Source organism: Sminthopsis crassicaudata, chromosome 1, assembly GCF_048593235.1.
Source record: "Sminthopsis crassicaudata isolate SCR6 chromosome 1, ASM4859323v1, whole genome shotgun sequence".
NCBI classification, from domain to species: Eukaryota; Metazoa; Chordata; class Mammalia; order Dasyuromorphia; family Dasyuridae; genus Sminthopsis; species Sminthopsis crassicaudata.
In genome coordinates this window covers 175,579,836-175,600,432 of record NC_133617.1, presented here as the reverse complement: position 1 = coordinate 175,600,432, position 20,597 = coordinate 175,579,836, and the positions used below count along the sequence as shown (strand labels likewise).

The window sequence follows — 20,597 nt, the reverse complement described above, 5'->3', positions numbered from 1 at the left end:
TATTATGTAAAATACATAGCTTTTATGAGGTAAGGAGTAGAAATATATTACCATACCCATTTTAATGAATCAGAGTTTCCAAAAGGCTTACCCAAAGTCCTTTGTGCTTCATTGGATTTATGCTCTCCTTATTATGAATGAGATCCACCCAACCTACTCCCAAAGTCATGGGGTTATAAATGAGCTGATTGATTTAAACCCATATCTCTTAAATCTAGGCTCAATTTTCTTTCCATTATATATTACATTGTCTTTCCAAGAAGAACTGACCTTTGGACAAGGCAGCCAAATGGTGTGCTGTACACTCATGGGGCAAGGAATTGCAATTTGAACTATCTGAGGATGGTAAATATTTCCAATCTTCACTTGAGAATCTGGCAGTAGATCTTCAAATCACTGGGTGAGAATTTAAAGGTATTTATACACATGTGATGCTGAGCAAGGTACTTGATCTTTTGGGGAAGACATCTTTCCTGTCTGTTAAGAAGTGGTGATAAATGACTTAGCACCTTATATTTGGAAAAGCACTTAGGAAGGTAAGATTTGTAAAAACAAATCGTAATTTTTAGGAAGAATGATTTTCACAGGATTTCTATATTTCCTTTTTTGAGTAACTATGAATAAAAGTAAATAGCCACTAATAAATACGTATTATTTTAAAGAATCTGCTATTTCTAAGATTTGGGATACTGATTCTTTGAAAATGCTGACTATAAAAGGCTAATTTATAAGTACGATTATTGTCTGACCTTGGAAGAGCATTCCTAGCTCATATTGTTCTGACACTGTAATTCAATTCTAACATAGTGATGTCGTTTTGATACTCTTTGAGAATGAATAATAACTAAGGACACCATGTTTAGTAATAATAATAAAAATAGCTGCCATTTATGTAGCACTTCAAGGCTTGTAAAAAAACTTTAAATGTCATCTCATTTTATTTTATAAACAACCTCAGGAAGCAGGTGCTATTATCTTCATCTTATAGATGGGGAAATTGAGGCAGAAAAAATTAAGTGACTTGCTCAGGGTTATAGCTAAATGGCTGAGGATGGATTTGAACTCAGATCTCAATCTGACACTCTGTCCTCTATGAAGGAGGTTTTCTATTTTTTCAGTGTCTCATAGATTCCTTATTCTTGTCAATATCACCAAAAATTCATCCAGAATAATTCAATGAAGGTACTTATTGTTAAAAGAGTTTTTAGGGATTTTATAACTGACATTTGTATTTTTTTTCAGGCATTGTAATACTTCCATTTGCCAAACTTTTGAATTAGATGCTTTAAAGACTTCAGGTATTTTCTGATCAAATCCCTTCCTTTGACTAATGATCTCAATATAAGTGCATTTATTAGTAAGACAAGAAACATTATTATAAGAATGGAGAAACCCAAAGTTCCAGATTATTGGAAAATTCAGTTTTCTATCTAGTTTGGTAGTTTTGAGAGATCCTTACTGTATTGTATTATTAAGAGGTCATGAAAATGTGTTGGAAATTTCAAAATAACTTTAAAAAAATTCATTTTAATTGAAAATAAAATAGATGGAAAATGCCACACTCTCCAGGATACTCAGAATGACTAATCGAGAAAGCGGGATACAGGATCTAGCCAGAAATGAATTCTACCCTTGAGGTGGTACTGCAGGTTGCCGATGCAAAATGGCAATCAAATTACCACTGAAGCAATGCCAAGGCAACACAAAGGGATGAAAGGGATGGCCTGGCAGGGCCAATCAAGTGCTCCAGGATTATTAGTCAGTTCCCTCTCACCTTTCGGGTTAGCCTCCTCTTGATCTCTCGTTTTTCTTCTTGTTCTTCTTGTTCATTACGAGCTGGAAGAGATATACAAGATTCTTTTGATTTTTTGCAAGTGGCCAAAATGGAGATGAATCATCCCAAGTTTTTATTTATATATTTATTTCTTAAATACTACTCTTACAGGATGTTTCACAGTCCATGAACAAGTTCTTTTCAGAATAGGACGGTTTCTTTCTCTAATCTTTTCTGACCTTGCGTCTTTCTTTCATCATATCTGCTGGGATAGCTTTCCAAATTGTCTGTGCGCATTCAATGTGGTCTAAGTACTTGTTGAACTTCTAATTGGTTTCTTTATTTACCAGTTCCCACGCAATGGGTAAGCGTGTTAGACTAGGTATCAGAGGATGAAAATATTCACGATGTTATAAGAAACACATGGAGAACCTTTAAGCAGACTTTGGGGAAGAAACAGGATACAGTTTTCTTCCTCCAATGTGGCTGCTGTTTGCCTAATTGCCCAGCCAACCCATCCAGAGTTACATACACCCTACAGGTTCTGCTGCCTCACAGAGACAAGACTCGAGCTCATTATGATGTGAGTCTTTCCCCTAACTCAGCATGGGGGCAAAATTGAGGGTCCCTAAAGGGGACCACCTGCTTCAGAAAAAACAAAGACAAAAAAGCTAAAACTGACACTAAGTCCCAATCAAGGTCAGACAGGAGAAATTTCAGAAATTTTCATTTTTAGAAATGTGGTCATTTAAGTTAGTGCTTTTCCTACTTCTTGATTGTCTCAGAATAGGGAAACATAAGGTAGGTAGTAAGGGGCCCTGGACTTCCTATGGTTCACAAAAAACCAGAAGATTAACTTCCAACTCAGTCAGACCCTGTCGGAAAGCAGTTAACAGCTCTTGACCTAAATGCTTAATATTAGGGATGGAAGTGGGGCTCAGAAACAACAGGCCTATAGTCTTAGACTTTTAGAACTGGAGGGTCAGATGTAATCACACTATGTAGGCAACCAGTCTCTTACTCTGCCTTCATGCAAGAATAGAAACCACTGCACAGGGAGACTGTCATTTGCCTAAGGATATATACATACATACATACATACATACATACATACATACATACATACATATATATATATATTTCTATATACACACACATATATATTATACACACACACATATATGTGTGTGTGTGTGTGGTGTGTAATATATATATATATATATATATATATATTACAGTGAGTAGAAGAACTAAAATTTGAACCAGGTCCTTTGACCCTCACCCATTACTCTTTATATTGTCCCAAATTGACTTGGTTAAGGTAACAAAGTTAGAGAATGAAACCAGGAATAGAGCCAAGCTGCCATAATTAACAGTGACATTTATACTGATTCAACTTAAAAGAAAAGGGACAATTCCCTGATCAAAGCCAGTCTTACATGAAAGCAGAGTTAGAGGTTGGTTGTGATTTGTGTTGATTGTGATCACATGATGTGCTTTGAAGAATGTCATCAAAAGGTGCCCTCCCATTTTTTCATTTTTACCAAACCCAATAATTACCAAATGGAACCTTTTCTAACTAGCCTGACACAAGGTTGAAAATGACTATTTTTAGGGATTATATTAGGTTTAAAGATGATTTCCTATGAGTCATCTTTGAAAATATGGCCCTTAAAAAAGAAATACATTAAGCCACTACCGGCCATTAATATAATTTTTCACATATGAATTATTGTATGGGAAATTAGGGTTACTTCACAAGGAAGGAAAGACCACGAAAGACAGACACTGGAGAGATAAACGTTGAGAGAGTAAGAAGCATGGCAGGGGAGATTTGTAGCACTGTGACCTTCTAGGACAGATTAAGCAGATATGACGTGTCCCCTGAGGTGCTAGATGTTCAGAGTGGGAGGAGGGAGAAATTCTGAAAGGATATGGTGGAAACACAGAGCACTGGGCCCCTGGACACAGAAGTGATAGGTCGTGGCCAAAGTCAGAGTTTGAAATATTGTCCAATCCTCTCATTTTATAAGAAAGAAATGAAATGACATGTTGAAGGGAGCAGATAAGACGTCTGTCCAGGTCTCCTGAGTAATATATAATACTGAGTATCCAGTAATATTCTTCATACCGCATCATACTGCCTTCACCAACCTTGCATTTTTGTGGAGGATTAACTAAGCTTGCAAATGATTATATGGACAAACCTTAGGCTAGAAGTTAACTCCCTCTGATTGCCATTGACCAGGGCCCAGGAGCCATGGGATCTACTATACATTCCATGAATAGCATGATGGACTTGGGAATCTTAGCTGGCCCACTAATATAGCTCCTGAAATAAAAGTCAAAAGCCCTCACCTAGACTGCCTAAAGCCACTTCTCTGGATAAAAGCACTTTCTAAACAGAAAGAATGTAATAGATACAGGGGTTGTCATAGGGAAGGTCAATGACCTCACTATTATTGTTAGCACCAGTTAATAGTTTTCATTATGTGCTCATATACCTAGGACACTGACTGTTGTACAAAAGGCAAGATCCCTGATCAGGTTGGGGCTAATCATTATTATACACTTCTTAAAGGTTTTCTAGGGCAGCTAGGTAGCTCAGTGGAAATAGTGCAAGGGCCTGGAGTCAGGAAAACATGAATTTACAATCTGGTTTCAAATGCTTCCTAGGCTTGGGCAAGTCACTTAACCCTTTTTGCCTCAGTTTCCTCATTTGTAAAATGAACTGCAGAAGGAAATAACCCCAAATGAGATCAGGAAGAGTCAGACATGATTGAAAAAAAACCCAAAGATTTGCTAGAGACTGGTCTACAGAAATTATTAGCCCATTTTCTAAGTAAGGAAACTGATGCTGAGAGAGGTTGTTGCTTGCCCAGGGTTTAGACCCAGAAGAGATCCTAAAGGCTCTGTAGCCCAATTGCCTCAGTTTTACAGATGAGAAAACTAAGGTACAGAGAAAGTATAAGTGATTTGTTTAAAGCTATGCAGCAAGGATATGATTAAGACAGGATTTAGATTTAGAGTTTTCTAATTCCAATTCCAGTTCTGGAAGTTCCAATTTATGAGTCTTAGCTCCAAAGCCAGATCATATTCTTTTTTTTTTCCTCTTGTTTTACCATAGAAATGATAGCTGACATTTATAGAATGCTTTAAAGCTAATGAAGTGCTTTGTGTATATGCACTAACTCATATGATCCTCGAACAACCCTAATACAATATGATTATCAGCATTTTACAGATGAAGAAACTGAAAGTCATAAATATATAGTGGTCTTTCCTAAGTTGTTATATAGTATTTAGTCTTTTTTTCCCAGTTGTGTTTTGAGTCTTTGTGACTCCATTTTTTTGAGGCAGAGATAATAAAGTGATTTTCCATTTCCTTCTTCAGTTCATTTTACAGATGAGGAAACTGAGGCAAACAGGGTGAAGTGACTTGCCTAGGGTCTCATAGCTAGTAAATGACTGATTATGAATTTGGATTCAGGAAGATGAGTATTCTGAGTCTGGCTCTGGCTCTCTGTGTACTACACAGTTAATATATTATCAAGGTCAGTGTTCAATTCTAATACTCTGGGTACTTCAATTTCTTTTCTCCTTTGCTATCTAAGAGAATCCATGGAATATAGAAACAGCCACCACCAAGAAATCTATCTTTAAAGTCTAGAATTCTCTATATTTAAAAATATAATCAATTAAAATCATTTTTTATCACTCATGGTTTGGAGTGAATTTTAGAGATGCTTTGGATTTTAAAAAATGTACAAGGACCAAGACTGTTGAATTTTGTCAAGCATTTCTTGAGGTAGGGCTTTTAAGAGAAAAAAAAAAAAAACTTTTCTGAGCTATGGGGAATAGGGAAATTAGGGAGTAGGGAAAATAAAGTTAAAATTAGTCTCCCCTCTTTTTTTCTCAACCCTAGATTTCCTTAGTCCATATTTAGTCTCTGCCTGCTTCAGGAATGGATGCTGCCCAATGCTCAGCCTGTAAGGTTAGTCTGGGCAAGAAGAGTCTCAGTTAGGTAATGAGTCTTGGAATCAGGAACCTGGTCTGAGAGCAGTTACTAATTGTGCTACCATAGCCAGGTCTTCTGATCTCAATGTGTATTTTCTAAATAAGACTGACTTGCTGTCATGCTGGGAATCAGGGGAGGTTCAGTTAGCCCTGCCACTGCTTCTGAAAGAGAAGGCCTACCATGCTGTTGTTCTTGGAATCAGAAAAACCAGGATTTAAATTCTACTTGAGACATTTAGTAGATTTATGTGACTCCAACCAAGTCACTTTCCAGCTGTCCAACTCAATTTTTCCATCTGTAAAATGGGGATAAAATCTGTCATGCTTTACCTCATAAGCCTGCAAGGGTAGAACCAGATAATATTTTGTAAATCTTATCTTGATGATAAATGCCAGGAATTATTATTGCTGTCATGTGGAAAGTAAGCATTTCCAAGGAGGTTGTCTCAGTTTGCTCTGAGGCAGCTTGGTAAAGGTGAATTGACTCCAAGGATACAAGGCCTAGGCTTAAATCCTGTCTCTGACAATACTTCCATGACTTTGGCATGACCCTTAATATCCTTGGGCTATTGAGCTCTTATCTATAAATCCCGAGGCTTGCACTCAATGGCCTCAGAGATCTTGCTCAGCTCTGGCTCTCTGATATTCAGTCAGGCTCAGGTGACATTTTTTACCACGAACCCCAAAATCTCAAATAAATATGGCCTTCGATTTGTCACTTCTTGGGAGAGAGGGAGAAGAAATTGGAAAATGAAGGTAGCTTGTTTTGGTGGTGTCTTTGATTTCTGAGATAAATTGGAGACCCTGAACAGTTTCATTATTTCTCTATCTTTTCCTATCTCCAGGTTACACACAATGACAAATATATAATAGATCAGAGAAGAACAGATGGGAACTGAAAGACCCAACATCTTGATGGAATTTTCCCCCGACAAAAATTACTTAGAAATGATTCCAATTCTCTCTTAGGAAATATTTCTTTTATCCCTTGCCTTCTAATTTCCCATTCAAAAAGAAACTTCTGAAGGGACTCTTGCATACCAGGAAAATAGAAGCAACTACCTTGCATTGGGGGAAGTCCTGAATGTATCTTCAGAATAAACTCCAATAAGGGTAGTGAGGGTAAAGGGCATGGAAGGTGAGGGAAAACAGAAAACATAAGAATGAAGCTTTACAGTAGAGTTAGCTTGAAAAATCTGTTCCAGACTGTCCTCTCATTTTCCCATGCCCATTCACCTCAAGGGACTAGTTAGTTATTTCATTAGATCTATAAGGAATTTGACAGTAAAAGTAAAACTAAAGAAATTGCAATGTTAAGAAGAGAAGGAACTCCCAGATATTAAAATTGGAGGTCATATGTTTTTTCTTTTTTTTTTTAATATATATTTTCATATATGTAGAATTTTATGTTTTTCTCTTTCCTAGAGAAAAAAAATAGAATGTGTGATAGAGAACATTAATATCAAAGCTATAAAATGTTTATTGTCTTTACTCTCTGAACCAGGAAGCAGACCTTTAGTAATGAATTTTGATACATATCTATTTTGCACTCATCAATACACCTATATCTAACCATGTAGTTCCATATAGCATATATATATGTATATATGTGCATAAATGCATATACACATACAAATAAATACAAATGCATATATGTATATACATTTTTCTGGGGCAAATTGACATATATATATATATGTGTGTGTATACATATATATGTGTATACACACACACACATACATATATATAAGCACCAAGGCACTTAGGATAGATAATGAGCTTGGGACTCAGAAAGACACACCTGGGTTTAAGCCCAGTCTCTGAGACCAGTAACTTATTGCAGTATCATAGAGAAGTCTCTCAGTACCCACAGAAACTCTCTAAGAATATAAATAACAAATGAATTGTTGATTTGCATTCACAGAGGAAGTTTCCATTCTTGGGGTTCTTTATATGGATGAAATCACAAATTCAGATAAATGTACATATATACACATATGCATATGTGTATAGATACATTCCCAGTCACTACCACACACACACACACACACACACACACACACACACACACACACTCTCACACACACACACACATATATATATATGTACACACACACACACTCTCACACACATACACATAAAGATATATGTACATCCATATGGTATTCTGCAAGTGTTTTTGTGTGTCTGTACATATACATATGCCCATGCATTCTCAATTTATCAATGTATACACACCTGTATATATATATGTACATGTATTTGTGTGTATATGAATATGCTTATACATATACACATAGAGAGATCATTCACAAATATAATCTCATGGAATCATATGAATTGATTGCTACTATGACAAAGATATTGGTAGTAGTTGGTATTGGGGAAGGGTACAGGCAGAGATAAATTTTGATTTTCTAAATGTTTCCTATGCATTACTACATTAAAGATTATTGAGTTTTATAAAACAACTGCCTCTTTTATTTTTAGCAGTTATGTTTTTAAAAATATTTTAATACAAAATGACTCTTCTCAATAAATTTTCACATATTTCTTTGCCTGAACTAAAGAATTTATTTATTTTCAAAATCCACTATTACAGAGAAATTAGAGTTATTCCTGAGGTACAGCATCAAGCAGGAATACCATAGTCAAGTTGTGGGAATTTTAAGAAACAGAAAGTGAGTACTTTCAAAACACATTTAGTAATTTTCCTAGGCTCCAATTTTTTTTTTTCTTGGAAATTGACAAAGGCTTGATTTATTGTTCTTTTGATTTTCTGGAATTATCTAGATGGAAAAATGTGGATTAAAAACTTTTAAAATCAAAAGGGAACCTGCTATTTAACATACACTTGACTAAAATGGACATATGTGACTAAATAGTTATAGCTTAGCCTTTTTTGGACAGTCTTTGGGAGACCAGAAGAATGTTGTACTATGTCAAACTATGAACTAAACTGAAGACCACAGTGTCTAGGTTTTGAAATGAATCTCAGATTTAGCACTGCTACAGATACCTCCTCTGCCCACAACATCTCTTGCATCATCTGTCGTTTTCTCTCCATTCCTTCACTCATGCATGGACCCCCTTTTTAATCAGGTTTTTTTTTTCTCAACTCCTCTTAACTGGGCTATGATAATAGCCTCCCTCCTCAAGTCTCTCTCCTCTCCAATCCAACCTCCCTCTAATTGTTAGGTTCCAATTTTAATGGTCAAAAGGATAAGAAACTATCTGTATTAAAACTCAACAAACTTTACTCTCTCACAGCTGTTTTGCTGGTATTCTTTGATCTTGGCAATCAATATTATTTTATTTATTTCTTTTTAGTCTATTACTAATTTTTTTCCAAGTGGCCTTCTAAGAAACAAAATTCCTCTTCTGTTTTACTTGGTATTTCTAGCCATGAGACCACAATTAAAATGACTGTGATAAGGTAATGTTACATTTGGTAAGGTTTAAATGAAGACTTGGTGACTTGCTATGTTTATTAAGAGTTTGTTTTTAGTGTGTTCACGTTAGTAGAATTATCCTTAATTTTGAGAATATTCTGAGAGAGAGAGAGAGAGAGAGAGAGAGAGAGAGAGAGAGAGAGAGAGAGAGAGAGAGAGAGAGAGAAAGAGAGAGAGAGAGAGAGAGAGAGAGAGAGGGGGGGGGGTTTGAAAGGTGACTACAACAAGCCCCAGTGACAGAGATTCTTAGAAGTCACTTACGTTTCAGAATGTTCCTTTGCTCCAACTCCTCAGCAGTCGGCCTCTGGCTCAGTCTCCTGCGGAAAAAATCCAGGAAAAGTTTTTGGACCATATCACATCCTTCTCGAATCACTATTCCTCACTGACCCATCTGCACACATGAAACAGGAGGTGTGGAGGGTGTGCTGGGTCCATCATGTGTTCTGAAGGGCTGAATCTCCCTGAAGACACTTTTCTTCTCAGTTCCTCTATTTCAAACCCAGGAAAGGCACAATGTGTTGTGTCATGGTAAAGCTGACCCTCCTCCTTCCTTCTTTCACTAGCCCCTCCTTCCCTGCTCCCTGCCCCCACCTCCTCTGCCTTCTAGGCAAGTCGAGTGAAACTTAGCCTGAACATAGGTCTTCACAGAATTTGCTTCGTGTCACTGCTGACTTCCTAACCAGGACTGGGACTTCTCGTGGCCCTCTTAATGATGTAACCAATTTTGAATCCCATGCCTAGTTTCCTCATTGCCAGTTGAAATATAAAGAAGTCCCCAGTCAATGGAGAATTAACAGGGCAGGTCTCAACTACTTAGCACAATAAGCCTTCTTCTTCTTCTGCTCTCCACCCCATCACTATCAGTACTTTATTAGACTGTGAAATGACAAAATGAACAGGATCAGAAAAGACACTCTTGTCCAGGCACAATTTTTTTTTTTTGCCTTAGCAACTAAAATATCACCAAGGGCTATAGGGTGGCACAAACTCAAGAGAAGAGGAGGAAGAAAAACCTGCACACAAGAACATGAATATCAACAACTGGAATGGGAACTATGCATGGTACCCAAGGAGGTAACCACCTACTTTCATTCTTATAAAAAGGTCCAGGAATGATAACACTAAACACAATGCAAGTGAGAATTAACAGAGAAGCTTGTATTTTCTGAAGCTTTTAGTGATTACGAAACAAGCCTGCTTTGTAATGAAGTGTTTTTTGAGGAGGAATTCTGGAAGGAATGCCAGTCTTCTAAGAGACTTCCATTGGGGTTTAGTGAGATATTGTAATTAATTGAGTTCTTAACGCACAAATGCTGTTACTCCTACCAGTTACCAGCTTCCACTGGTGGTGAGATTGTTAGATTGGGGGAAAGTTTCTAATTAGAAACTTCAAAGCCTGAGGGATCTTCAGCTACATCTATTCTTACTGCCCTAGATAATCAATCATTGCCCCTCAGTTTTTGTGCATTTAGTGAAATTCTTTCATGTAAGAAGTTAGGCTAAACATAATGGCTGCAATACCTGCAAATTGTTAGCCACTGGATCTTGGTTTTCCTCATTTGTAAAATGGGAAGCTGGAAGGGACAGAGGCTCTTTATCTATAAAATGTTATGATTCTGTGATGAAATCAAAGGAAGGCAGTAGAAAAATTGGGTTTAGGCCCCACATATCTTGACTTTTTGTTTGGGATTCTTGGAAAGCAATAATCTATTTCCTTCTCTAGTTTTTATCCTGGTCCAATCCCCCAGTCCGACCTTACATTTTTTTTTTTTGCCTTTTTTTCCTATACCAGTTTTATTTATAATACAAATAAGTCTTTCTCTGTAATATGATGCTGAACATGAAAATAACAGCTCATATTCACAGAATTTTAAAGTTTGCGGAATCCTTCAAACTATTATGTCATTCAATGTATACAGATGTGCAATACACATATTACATATACCTATGTATGTATTATATACTTGTAGGATAGTTATACTTGGTGTGATTCTAGGTACTGGGCAGAGATTGCAGATCTAGGCTATAGGAAGAGAAGGTTCCAAAAGATCCTACCCTCTATTAAACTAACTCCTGTTCTTGGAGATTCTTTGAGCAATTGAAATCATCCATGGTTTTGGATGGTGTAGAGAAGGGCGGGAAGAGAAATCCTTACTGTAATTACATTTCCACATCTCTTTTCTGTTATATCTTTTTATTAGTTTCTCTTGGGGCTGGGGGTCAGGAAGGAGGAATATAGAATCACTTATCTCCCTAAGTGACAGGGGTCTGCTAGTAAATGTTGAACATCAACAAAAAATACATGGCAGGACACATTTTAAAATTTTATCTGCATCATTAACATTTTCATCTCCACTTTCTTAAACCCAGGCAAGCCACAAAGCAATAACTCAAGCCCTGATTACTGAGGTGTACACACTTCATACTGCAAATTTAACAATTTTTAAGCTATTTAGAGTTGCCTCCTTCAGGAAACTTCGTTCACAAGCAAGGCAGTCTCAAGGAAAGCATTTTTTAATGGTCCTGTTCTCTTCTTGTTTCCTCATGATGCCCTGAAGAAGTGATGAATTCTCCTCCCCCCCTTTTTTTCAGAGTAATAGTTCTGTTGATTATACAGGCATGCCTGATTAATACCATTAATAGTGGGGAAATGATTTCCATAAATCAGATGGTGCTTGTTCAGTATAAACCAATGTTAAATGATTCACATTAAAATCAATCTGGAAAATCACTTGTTTCTTGCTTTGAACACGACTCAGTGTCATTCACCATAAGTGGCTTTTCTTTTTCAAATGGAATTTAAAACACGAACCTGACTTGTTTATTCTCATTTGGAATGATTTGGGCTGAACTAATGACTGAGTGAAAGAAACTCTGCCAACATATAATTAAGTACCTCCTATGGACAAAACACTGCTTTAGTGTTTTTAAATATATTTGAAAAATTTTGAAATTTTTTTGAAACTTTGAAAAATATTTTGAAATAGAAATATAAGGATCAAATTAGACACTGCTGCAGAGACAGTTACTGTACACAATGTTAAATAAGTCATTAAGAGAGGTATCAAGTACTATGTAAGCTCTATTGTATCCAGAGGGAAGAACCAGAGAAGGATGGGCAGGGAAGGGGGTGGGGAAGGTGAAGGATGGGTGGAAGGCCATTTGAATTCAGTCTTAAAGGATGACTAGGGTTCAATAAGCAGAGACTATGGAGGCAGAGTGAGGAGTGGTGGTGGTGGTGATGGGAGAGTGTGTTTCTGGCTCAAGGAATAGGGAAATGATGCATACTTGGGAAGGGACAGAGCTCTGAGGAATTCTTTCATCTGGGATAAAAACTAGATGCGAGGTAAACTCAACCTTTTCATTTTTGATCCTAGTGACTGATTTTAATCTCTCTTTTAAAGGAAAATCAAATTAATCAATCATTTTATCTATTTTAGTTTTTCCCCCCATAAAATTAACTTCCTAGTTTTGTTTATTAATTCAATTTTTTACACTCAATTTATTTTTATTTTAATATTTTTTTATTTACCAGATACATGCATGGGCAATTCTACAACACTGACAATTGCCAAACCTTTCGTTCCAATTTTTCCCCTCCTTCCCCTCCCCCCCAAATGGCAGGTCGACCAATACATGTTAAATATGTTAAAGTATAAATTAAATACAATACATGTATACATGACCAAACAGTTTTTTTGCTGTACAAAAAGAATCAGACTTTGAAATATACACTCAATTTATTAATCTCACCTTTAATTTTTAAGATTTCCAATTTATTTTTTAAATGGGTAAGTGAATTCTAATGGTTCAGAAGATAAGTTTTTTCAAAGATAGAAGTTATCCCCCTCTAGAATCTGGAGCTAGCTGCCACAGGGAATGGAAGGAAGGTTGGAATCACAAGGAAAATAGGACTACAGTTGGGTGTGATTGCATGAAGGAGATTATACAAAAGCAATATGGGCAGAGGTGGGATGGTAATTGCTGTGGGGAGGGAGGAGACTACCCTGGATATTGACTCCCTGGGTAAAGTCCTGCCCTCCACATGCTAGATGTGGTTTTGGGCACAATCATGTTTGGAGGTTTGGAATAATCAATTTGGTTGGGATATAGAGTACAAGGAGGTGAATGCTATGAGATAAGGCTTAAGGGGCCAACTGGAACCAGAATGTAGAGGAATTTAAAATCCAGATAGATGAGGTTGACAATGGGAGATCATTAAAGGGATATTCTCCCTGTCCCTTAGTTTTTCATCATGACCAAAGAACTGAGAGTAACAAAGTCTAGATCTCTCTTCTCCTCTCTTTCTCTCTGTCTCTGTCTCTATCTTTATTTCTCTGTCTCTCTCTGTCTCTCTCTGTCTCTCTCTCTCTGTCTCTCTCTCTCTCTCTCTCTCTCTCTCTGCTCTGTCTCTGTTTTTTCTTCCCCTTCCACTCCCCTCCCCTTTTCTTTCTTATATCCATAAAAAGGGACCAGGAGAAAAAATGGAAGGACAAAAAACTTGACTGGGAATACCAGATTGGTTATTTCCTGAATCCAAACATAAGCAATGTTGGAAGAATGGCTTAGACATAGATAGATCCTTTTGGAGCCAGTGGGGCATTATTTCTATAGATACCGATGCCCTAAAAAGTCACAAAGTCCTTATAAACTTCCCTGGCTGAAGCACTGAAACACTGTGTAGGATTAGTCGGATTGTATATGCTAATGATGTTTTCTACTTGTTTTGACAACAGCAAGGTCCACAGCTTTTCACTGACACTTGACAATTGCTTCTGTTTTTTGCTGCTCTGAAATTTAAAGTTGGGTTCTCTGTTGCAGCATCAGGATGTGCCAGGAAAGAAGAAAAATGGAACTGAGTTGATTTTCTACATATGAACAGCAGAGTGATGTCCACAGCACTGTTACTTACAGAGCCCATGAGTGGAAAAGTTCCAAGAGGCTGCCCAAGAGTAACAGAAGCAGCCCCAAACCACTCCCTTCACAGCTAGTAGAAGTGTGAGTTCCTATTAGATCATCTTACCCAGCCATGATCGACACTGCTTTCAGGCAAGGCCCAAGATCATCATGAGGATACAGGGTCAGTGACCCACAGACAGAATTAGGAGCCGTGGTAGAAGTGGTAGACAGATTAATTTCAAGAAAACCTTTCTACTAATTAGACATAAATGAAAATAGAATGGCCAGCTCTTTAGTGTTATTATGCAGTTGCATCTGATTCTTTCTGACCCAATGCATTCATTATACTTTCCATGAAGACTTCTTCTTAAAGACACTGGAATGGTTTGCCATTTCATTTTCCAATGGATTAAGGAAAACAGAGAAGAAGTGACTTGCCCAGGTTCACACAGCTAGTGTCTGAAGCTGAATTTGAACTCAGGTATTCCTGATTCCAGGACTTCATCAACTAAGCCATCCAGCTGCACCATCAACAGCAATCTTCAAACTGAAGTTAGGGTAAATTTCCTTGGATATGCTGTAGAAAGGTTCTGGCTTAGGCATGTGTCAGCCTCTAAGCTTTTAGACCCAGTAATTTTGAGAAACTAAGCATATAGCAATAAGTGTGAAGAAAGGACTCGGTTTTGAATAATTAATAGGGATGATTAACTTGGGACCCTTTAAGAAAGCTTATAGTTTCCATTGCCAGAGGCACTATGAACTATGTATAGTAGGAGTGCCAGCCTTTCATTCATTTTTAGTAAGACTTCTGTAAAATATTCTTTCATTTCAAACCATCCCCCAGCCTCCATCCTCTGCTTTTATCTACTGTTAGCCTCTTGGACAAGACACACATTCAGCCTGAGCAGATCCACTATGGCCTTTTGAAAAGGAATCTGGGGACCATCAGGCTAAGGCCCCTCAGGGAGGATGAGCAGCTGGTTGATTTTCTTTTGACTCCAGCTCTATGACCTTCTGCTTTTTCTTTCTCCAAACTAAGCATACCATCTGTTTCATCTCTTTTCACATTGATACACACACTCAACTCCTTCCATCCATTTTGGTCATGAGTATCAACCTTGATTCCCAGGAAACTTTTGCTTTAGCTGTTATCAAACAACCAGATATTTCCAACTCTCTACTGAATTTCTCTAGATCAGACAGACTCAAAAGACACAAAATGGAACTTGTCTTCTTTCCTTAGAAACCTGCTACTCTTCATAACTTCCCTATTTCTGAGAAAGTGCCATAATTCGATGCTTTGTAAACCTTAGAGGTACATTAGACTCCTTCCTCTCTTTCAGTCTGTACAACTAAACTGTCTATAGCTGTCAATTCCATTTCCCTGAGACTTTTCACATTTCTTTCCTCTTTACCTTTCTCATTGCTACTGTACTCATTCAGGCCCTCAGCATCCCTTACCTGGAATACCGAAGTAGCTTCCTAATTTGTCTCTCAGTCACCAGTCTCTCTCTCTCCTAATGCATTATGCATTCTGCTAAATTAAATTTTAAATTTTATATTCCAGATCACATCACTCTAATAACATCAATGGCTCTATATTTCTTATTGAAAAACAATCACGCTGATAATTTTGATTATCAAAGTATTCACCACAACAAACAACAAAACTCCCCCCAAACAAAAAACAACAAAAAACTAGTCACATTTAGGCTCCAATCTTTCTCTGTCTTAAATGAATGCCCTTCACCACTGTCTTTCCTCTCTCCCATTTTTATGTTTTAATATCTTTCCTATCTTTCAAGTTCCAGCTCAATTACTTTTCTATAATGAAGTCTTCCCCTTAGAACAAGGGTTCTGAAGCTATTATTTGGTATCCTCAACCCTTTGGACAGTCTAATGAAGCTTGTTCTCAGAATGATTTGCTTTTAAGTTTATAATTGATGAAAATGCTAAATTCCAGTTAGAGGTTAGTGAAAAACTTTTAAAATTTATTTTCCCCCATTCAAGTTCATGAACCCCCTGAAATTTACAACCCAAAGAAGTCCACAGTTTAAAAACTTGTGCTTTCGATGGAAATGAATTTCTCTTTCTATGAATTCTCATGGTATTGTGTTCACAACTCTACTACGTACCAATCAGATTTTGTTTTATATTATAGTAATTTGTGTATGTCTTAGTTCTAGTTTTAGATTTTCAACCCCTTCAGAGAAAAGAAAACTTGTTATTCATGTTTGTATCTTCACTGGTACTTAGCACATTGCTTGGCCCTTAGTAATATGTAGTTGTCAAATAGATAAATGAATAGACGAGCATTTAGAAGGCTCAGATTTAGAAGCACAGCTGTTTCTAATAGGTATATGACCTTAGAGGTGTTGCTTAATCTCTCTGGATCTGACTTACACACACACACACACCCCAAAATGGATATACTCATCCCAAAGAGTTATGATGATGATTCTGATGAGATAATTTCCATGAGTAGTACTTTAAACTTAAAAAAAAAAAAGTAGTACTTTAAACTTAAAAAAAAAAAAACCCATCACATATTCAAGTATTATTCAGGAACTTGGAAAAAAAACAGCATATTCCACAAACTGGATAGTAGACGGTTCCTAAGTGAAAACCTTTCCCTGACCTTACCCACTGAGAAGGTGGGTCAGGGCTGTGATCCACACTGCTGGAAGAATATTCACCCAAGAGAAATAAAGACCTCCTCCACACCCCAAAGGATGAATTGTACAATTTGGTGTGTGCATCTGTTGGACGTAACAACTACCTACCCAGAGGGTCAAGATGCTTTTTTAAATGAGCTTCTTTCATTCAACTTCATCATGTTCTTTTAGAGAGAGTTTAACAGCTTCAGGGGCTAGTGATTTGAAACAGGGGATATACATCTTCCTGATCTCTGTCACCTTCATTTAATTTTTAAAGGTATAGTTATAAGTTAGAAGTGTCAGGTGGTCAGGGATTGGGGAGAGGAATGGAATACAATGAAGGAAGTTAATGCTGTGAAATGTCGAGGAGGCCATGGGATAGATTCCCTTGTGATGGAAATAGTGATGGGCATTCTGAGGACATTCACCTAGTTTAGTGAAGAAACATTTATTAAATGCCTACTGTGTTCAAGACACTGTGATAGATACTGAAATAGAGACTTTAAATGAATAGATTTTGGTCCCTGTTCTCCAGGATCTTAACAATCCAGTAAAGGAAATAATATATTTGTATTGCTATTTCTAGGTGTTTTTTTTTTTTTTTTCTAAATCACAGAGATAGGATCTGTGATTTCATCAGTGAAGGAATGCCCAGTGAGGAACATCCTCTCCCAATAAAGACAGCAACTGCTATGTAACTTCACTGGGAAGTTAAATGGCTTGCCAGGGCTGGATTTGAACACTGAGCTTCCTGATTCTATGTCCAGCTTTTTATATGTTATGTTAGGCTGCCTCACATTTGCCTCTCATATCTATATCTTTGTACCTAATAAGTAATGAATGAATCTCTATATAGCTATATAAAAATGGAATACTAGATAGAATAATCTGATCATTTTTTACTTGAATTACTTGGAGGAAGATAAACAGCTCAGATGCTGCTGCATCTCTCAATCAAATTGCAAATTCCAGATAGAATTCTGGCCTGGGAGTAAGGAAGATTCCAAAATCAATTACTGCCTCACTTAAAAGTCAATCTTAATTTTTCACAGTTTTAGTTTCCATTACCTGTTAAATGACTCAACAGATATAATGTTACATCCAGAATCAGGAAGATCCAAGTTCAAGTCCAGCCTCAGAAATTTACTGTAATTTTACCTCTGGGTAAGTTTCTTAGTATCTGTTTGCCTAAATTTCCTCATCTGGTGAATGAGAATAATTATAGCACCTCCCTTCTATAGTTGTTGTAAGGATCAAATAAGATAATTGTAAAATATTTAGCATAGAGCCTGCATATAGTAAGTGTTATAGAAATGTTGGCTATTATAGTAGTAACACCTACTTTACAGGGTTGTTATAAGGATTAAAGGAGGTAATATTTGTAAGATGCTTTACAAATCTTGAAAGTAATATGTTGTTCGGTCTTTTTTTTTTTTTTTTTTTTTTCATTTGGATCGAACTTTTTATGATCCCATTTGGGACTTTCTTGGTAAAGTTTCTCAGGAAACTGAGGCAAACAGGATTAAGTTACTTGTCCAGAGTCACACAGCCAGTAAGTGTCTGAGGCTGGACTTGAACTTGGGTTTTCCTGATTCCAATGTCTACTATGTTACCTAATTGCCCTCACCAAAGTTATATAGTAATATACAAATCTTGGAATTTGAATGCTTTGGGTTAAAAAAAAATTCTCCCAATGGAAAATGTCCCCACAAAGTCATTAAGTGATATGAAGTTGCAAGAGATAAAGGTTGGGAGAGTCGTGAGCTTGTTTGCAAGAGAAAAAACTGATTTACCAGCTCCCTCACCTGGGATAGTGTGGAGACCATCAAGGCCAAGGGCAAGCAATCTTGTATACCGATATATACTTGTGTAATATTTAGGGTAGCATTTACCTCCTTGCTGAGTTTCTTAGATAAGACAGCTTTTGGCTCTCAGAATGACCTCACAGATATTCAGAGCATCCTCTCAGAATTCAGCAGCTCCGAGGAACATTGGTTCCAAATGGAGCAAGGCTGGTGGTCATCATGTGCTTTGACTGTTGGATTGGATGCAGGCTATTTGTTCTTTACACATAGCATGGTCAATAGTTTCTGTGATTGCCACAACTGATAAAGGACATTTAGGGAATAGTACATTAATGGAGAAACAAACTGCAATCTTTTCTAGTATCTTTGTCAAGGAAACTTCATGGGCAGAGGTCCACGAGCTCAGGAAGAATTAGACAAGACACAATAACAACAACACATCAAAGTGGAGCAGTGATATCCAACAGAATTAGAAACATGGGTCACTGAACCGTACAGAAGGATCCCTGTAGGTTACATATTAACTCAGAAAACAACATGTTAACGTTATCTATGTTCTATTGTATTTTTATTCATTTTATTTAAATATTTCCCAATTAAATTTTAACAATGCAGGCCAGTTGATTGTTTGCTTGACAACTCTAATGCAGAGAACCACAGGCATGATTAGGTAAAATCATTTATTTGTTTGTTAATTGTTCTTTGTTCTCAAAGAGGACCAATGACATCAAGAGGGTGATGTCTTGACTTGCAAGTGAACTGAATTTAAGCAAGGAGGACTGTGTGAAGTCACCAGCCTTACTCACTCTTCCAAAGCCATCTGGGTCCGGTAGCAAGAGATAGCTTTGGACAACTGGAGATGGCCCTGGATTCTGTGGGAGACTTTAGCCTTTATAAGCTAAGATCTTTCCCAGGTCTCATTTTAATTCAGGCTATGTCCATTCAGTGATTAAGGCTGGTTAAAAATGAGGCCAAAAAATGACTTTTTGGTTGTTGTTTGTTTGTTAACAGTCAAACAACAACAACAACAAAAACAAATAAAAAAAAAAAAAAACAAATTATAGAGTTTATTTCTACGTAGGGGATTTTCTTCATTAATTTGCATATCAGCAAATTCAGATGCTCTCTAGGAGATCTAAGAGCTCCAAATCCTTCATTTTCCCAAAACAAGATAGAAACCTCCACTGTCTACTCCTAGTTCCAATATAGGAAGAAGTTCTAGGTAGAATTAACATAAGATGCAAAACTGGCCCTCTGGTCCAAATTGATTTTGTTCTGCAAACTGCTCCCTGTTAGGAATACAAGGAAATACCTTGGAAGTTTCCCTCATATCAAATCATTATTTTATGACAACCACTATATAGATAATTAAAAAAATATTTTAAAATTTGAAGTGTTCACATTCCAGAAGATTGAGAACCAAGAGGGAAAAAAAAAAAGTCCAAGAATAAGAGAATTTCTTGTTCCCAAGCTTCTCTTTTTCTCAGTGACTGAAGCAGCAAATTCTTAGAATAACATGATTTCACTACCTTTAAGATTTCTTCAAGCCTAAGGCATTGTCTGAGACTCCCCAACAAAGTATCAGTGAGATGATTCTGAGAGATAGCGCTAAATCACTAAATTTTTGCTTTGAACTATGGCCATATACTGTGCAATGCAGAATAATAAAAGAAGAAATTGTGATTCTTCTTGCAATTTTCTCTCATTGAAGAAAGCATTTTCTATGCTTTGAAGTTAGTAAATAATTAGCCTCCTAAAATTTAATATTCTGTTAAGAATTTTTTTATTTTTTTATTTTTTAGCTCTGATTAACTAGTTTATCTGTAATACATAGATCTCTCCACCTACTGGGTGTACTAATTACTAATTACCAGGTTGCTATGGAATGCAGGCATGTTCTTTTAATGGCAGCATTCCATTGAAATGTTTTCATTTCAATAAAACCCCAAAAGGTATCATGGGGCAGGACCAGGGTGGATGTATTATTATTAAC

At 36.8% G+C, this 20,597-nt stretch overlaps 1 protein-coding gene across 12 annotated transcripts in view; it reads right to left on the bottom strand.

Annotated features, from left to right (window-relative positions):
• The window catches only part of PHACTR1 (phosphatase and actin regulator 1), a 604,015-nt gene that overhangs the window by 14,537 nt on the left and 568,881 nt on the right, over window positions 1-20,597 (bottom strand). For all 12 annotated transcript variants that reach the window (XM_074271825.1, XM_074271862.1, XM_074271817.1 and 9 more), the window contains 2 exons: window positions 9,505-9,560; window positions 1,775-1,836 (listed from right to left, as the gene is read on the bottom strand). In XM_074271825.1, the coding sequence (XP_074127926.1) occupies window positions 1,775-1,836; window positions 9,505-9,560 (118 nt within the window). The remainder of the gene's footprint in view (window positions 1-1,774; window positions 1,837-9,504; window positions 9,561-20,597) is intronic.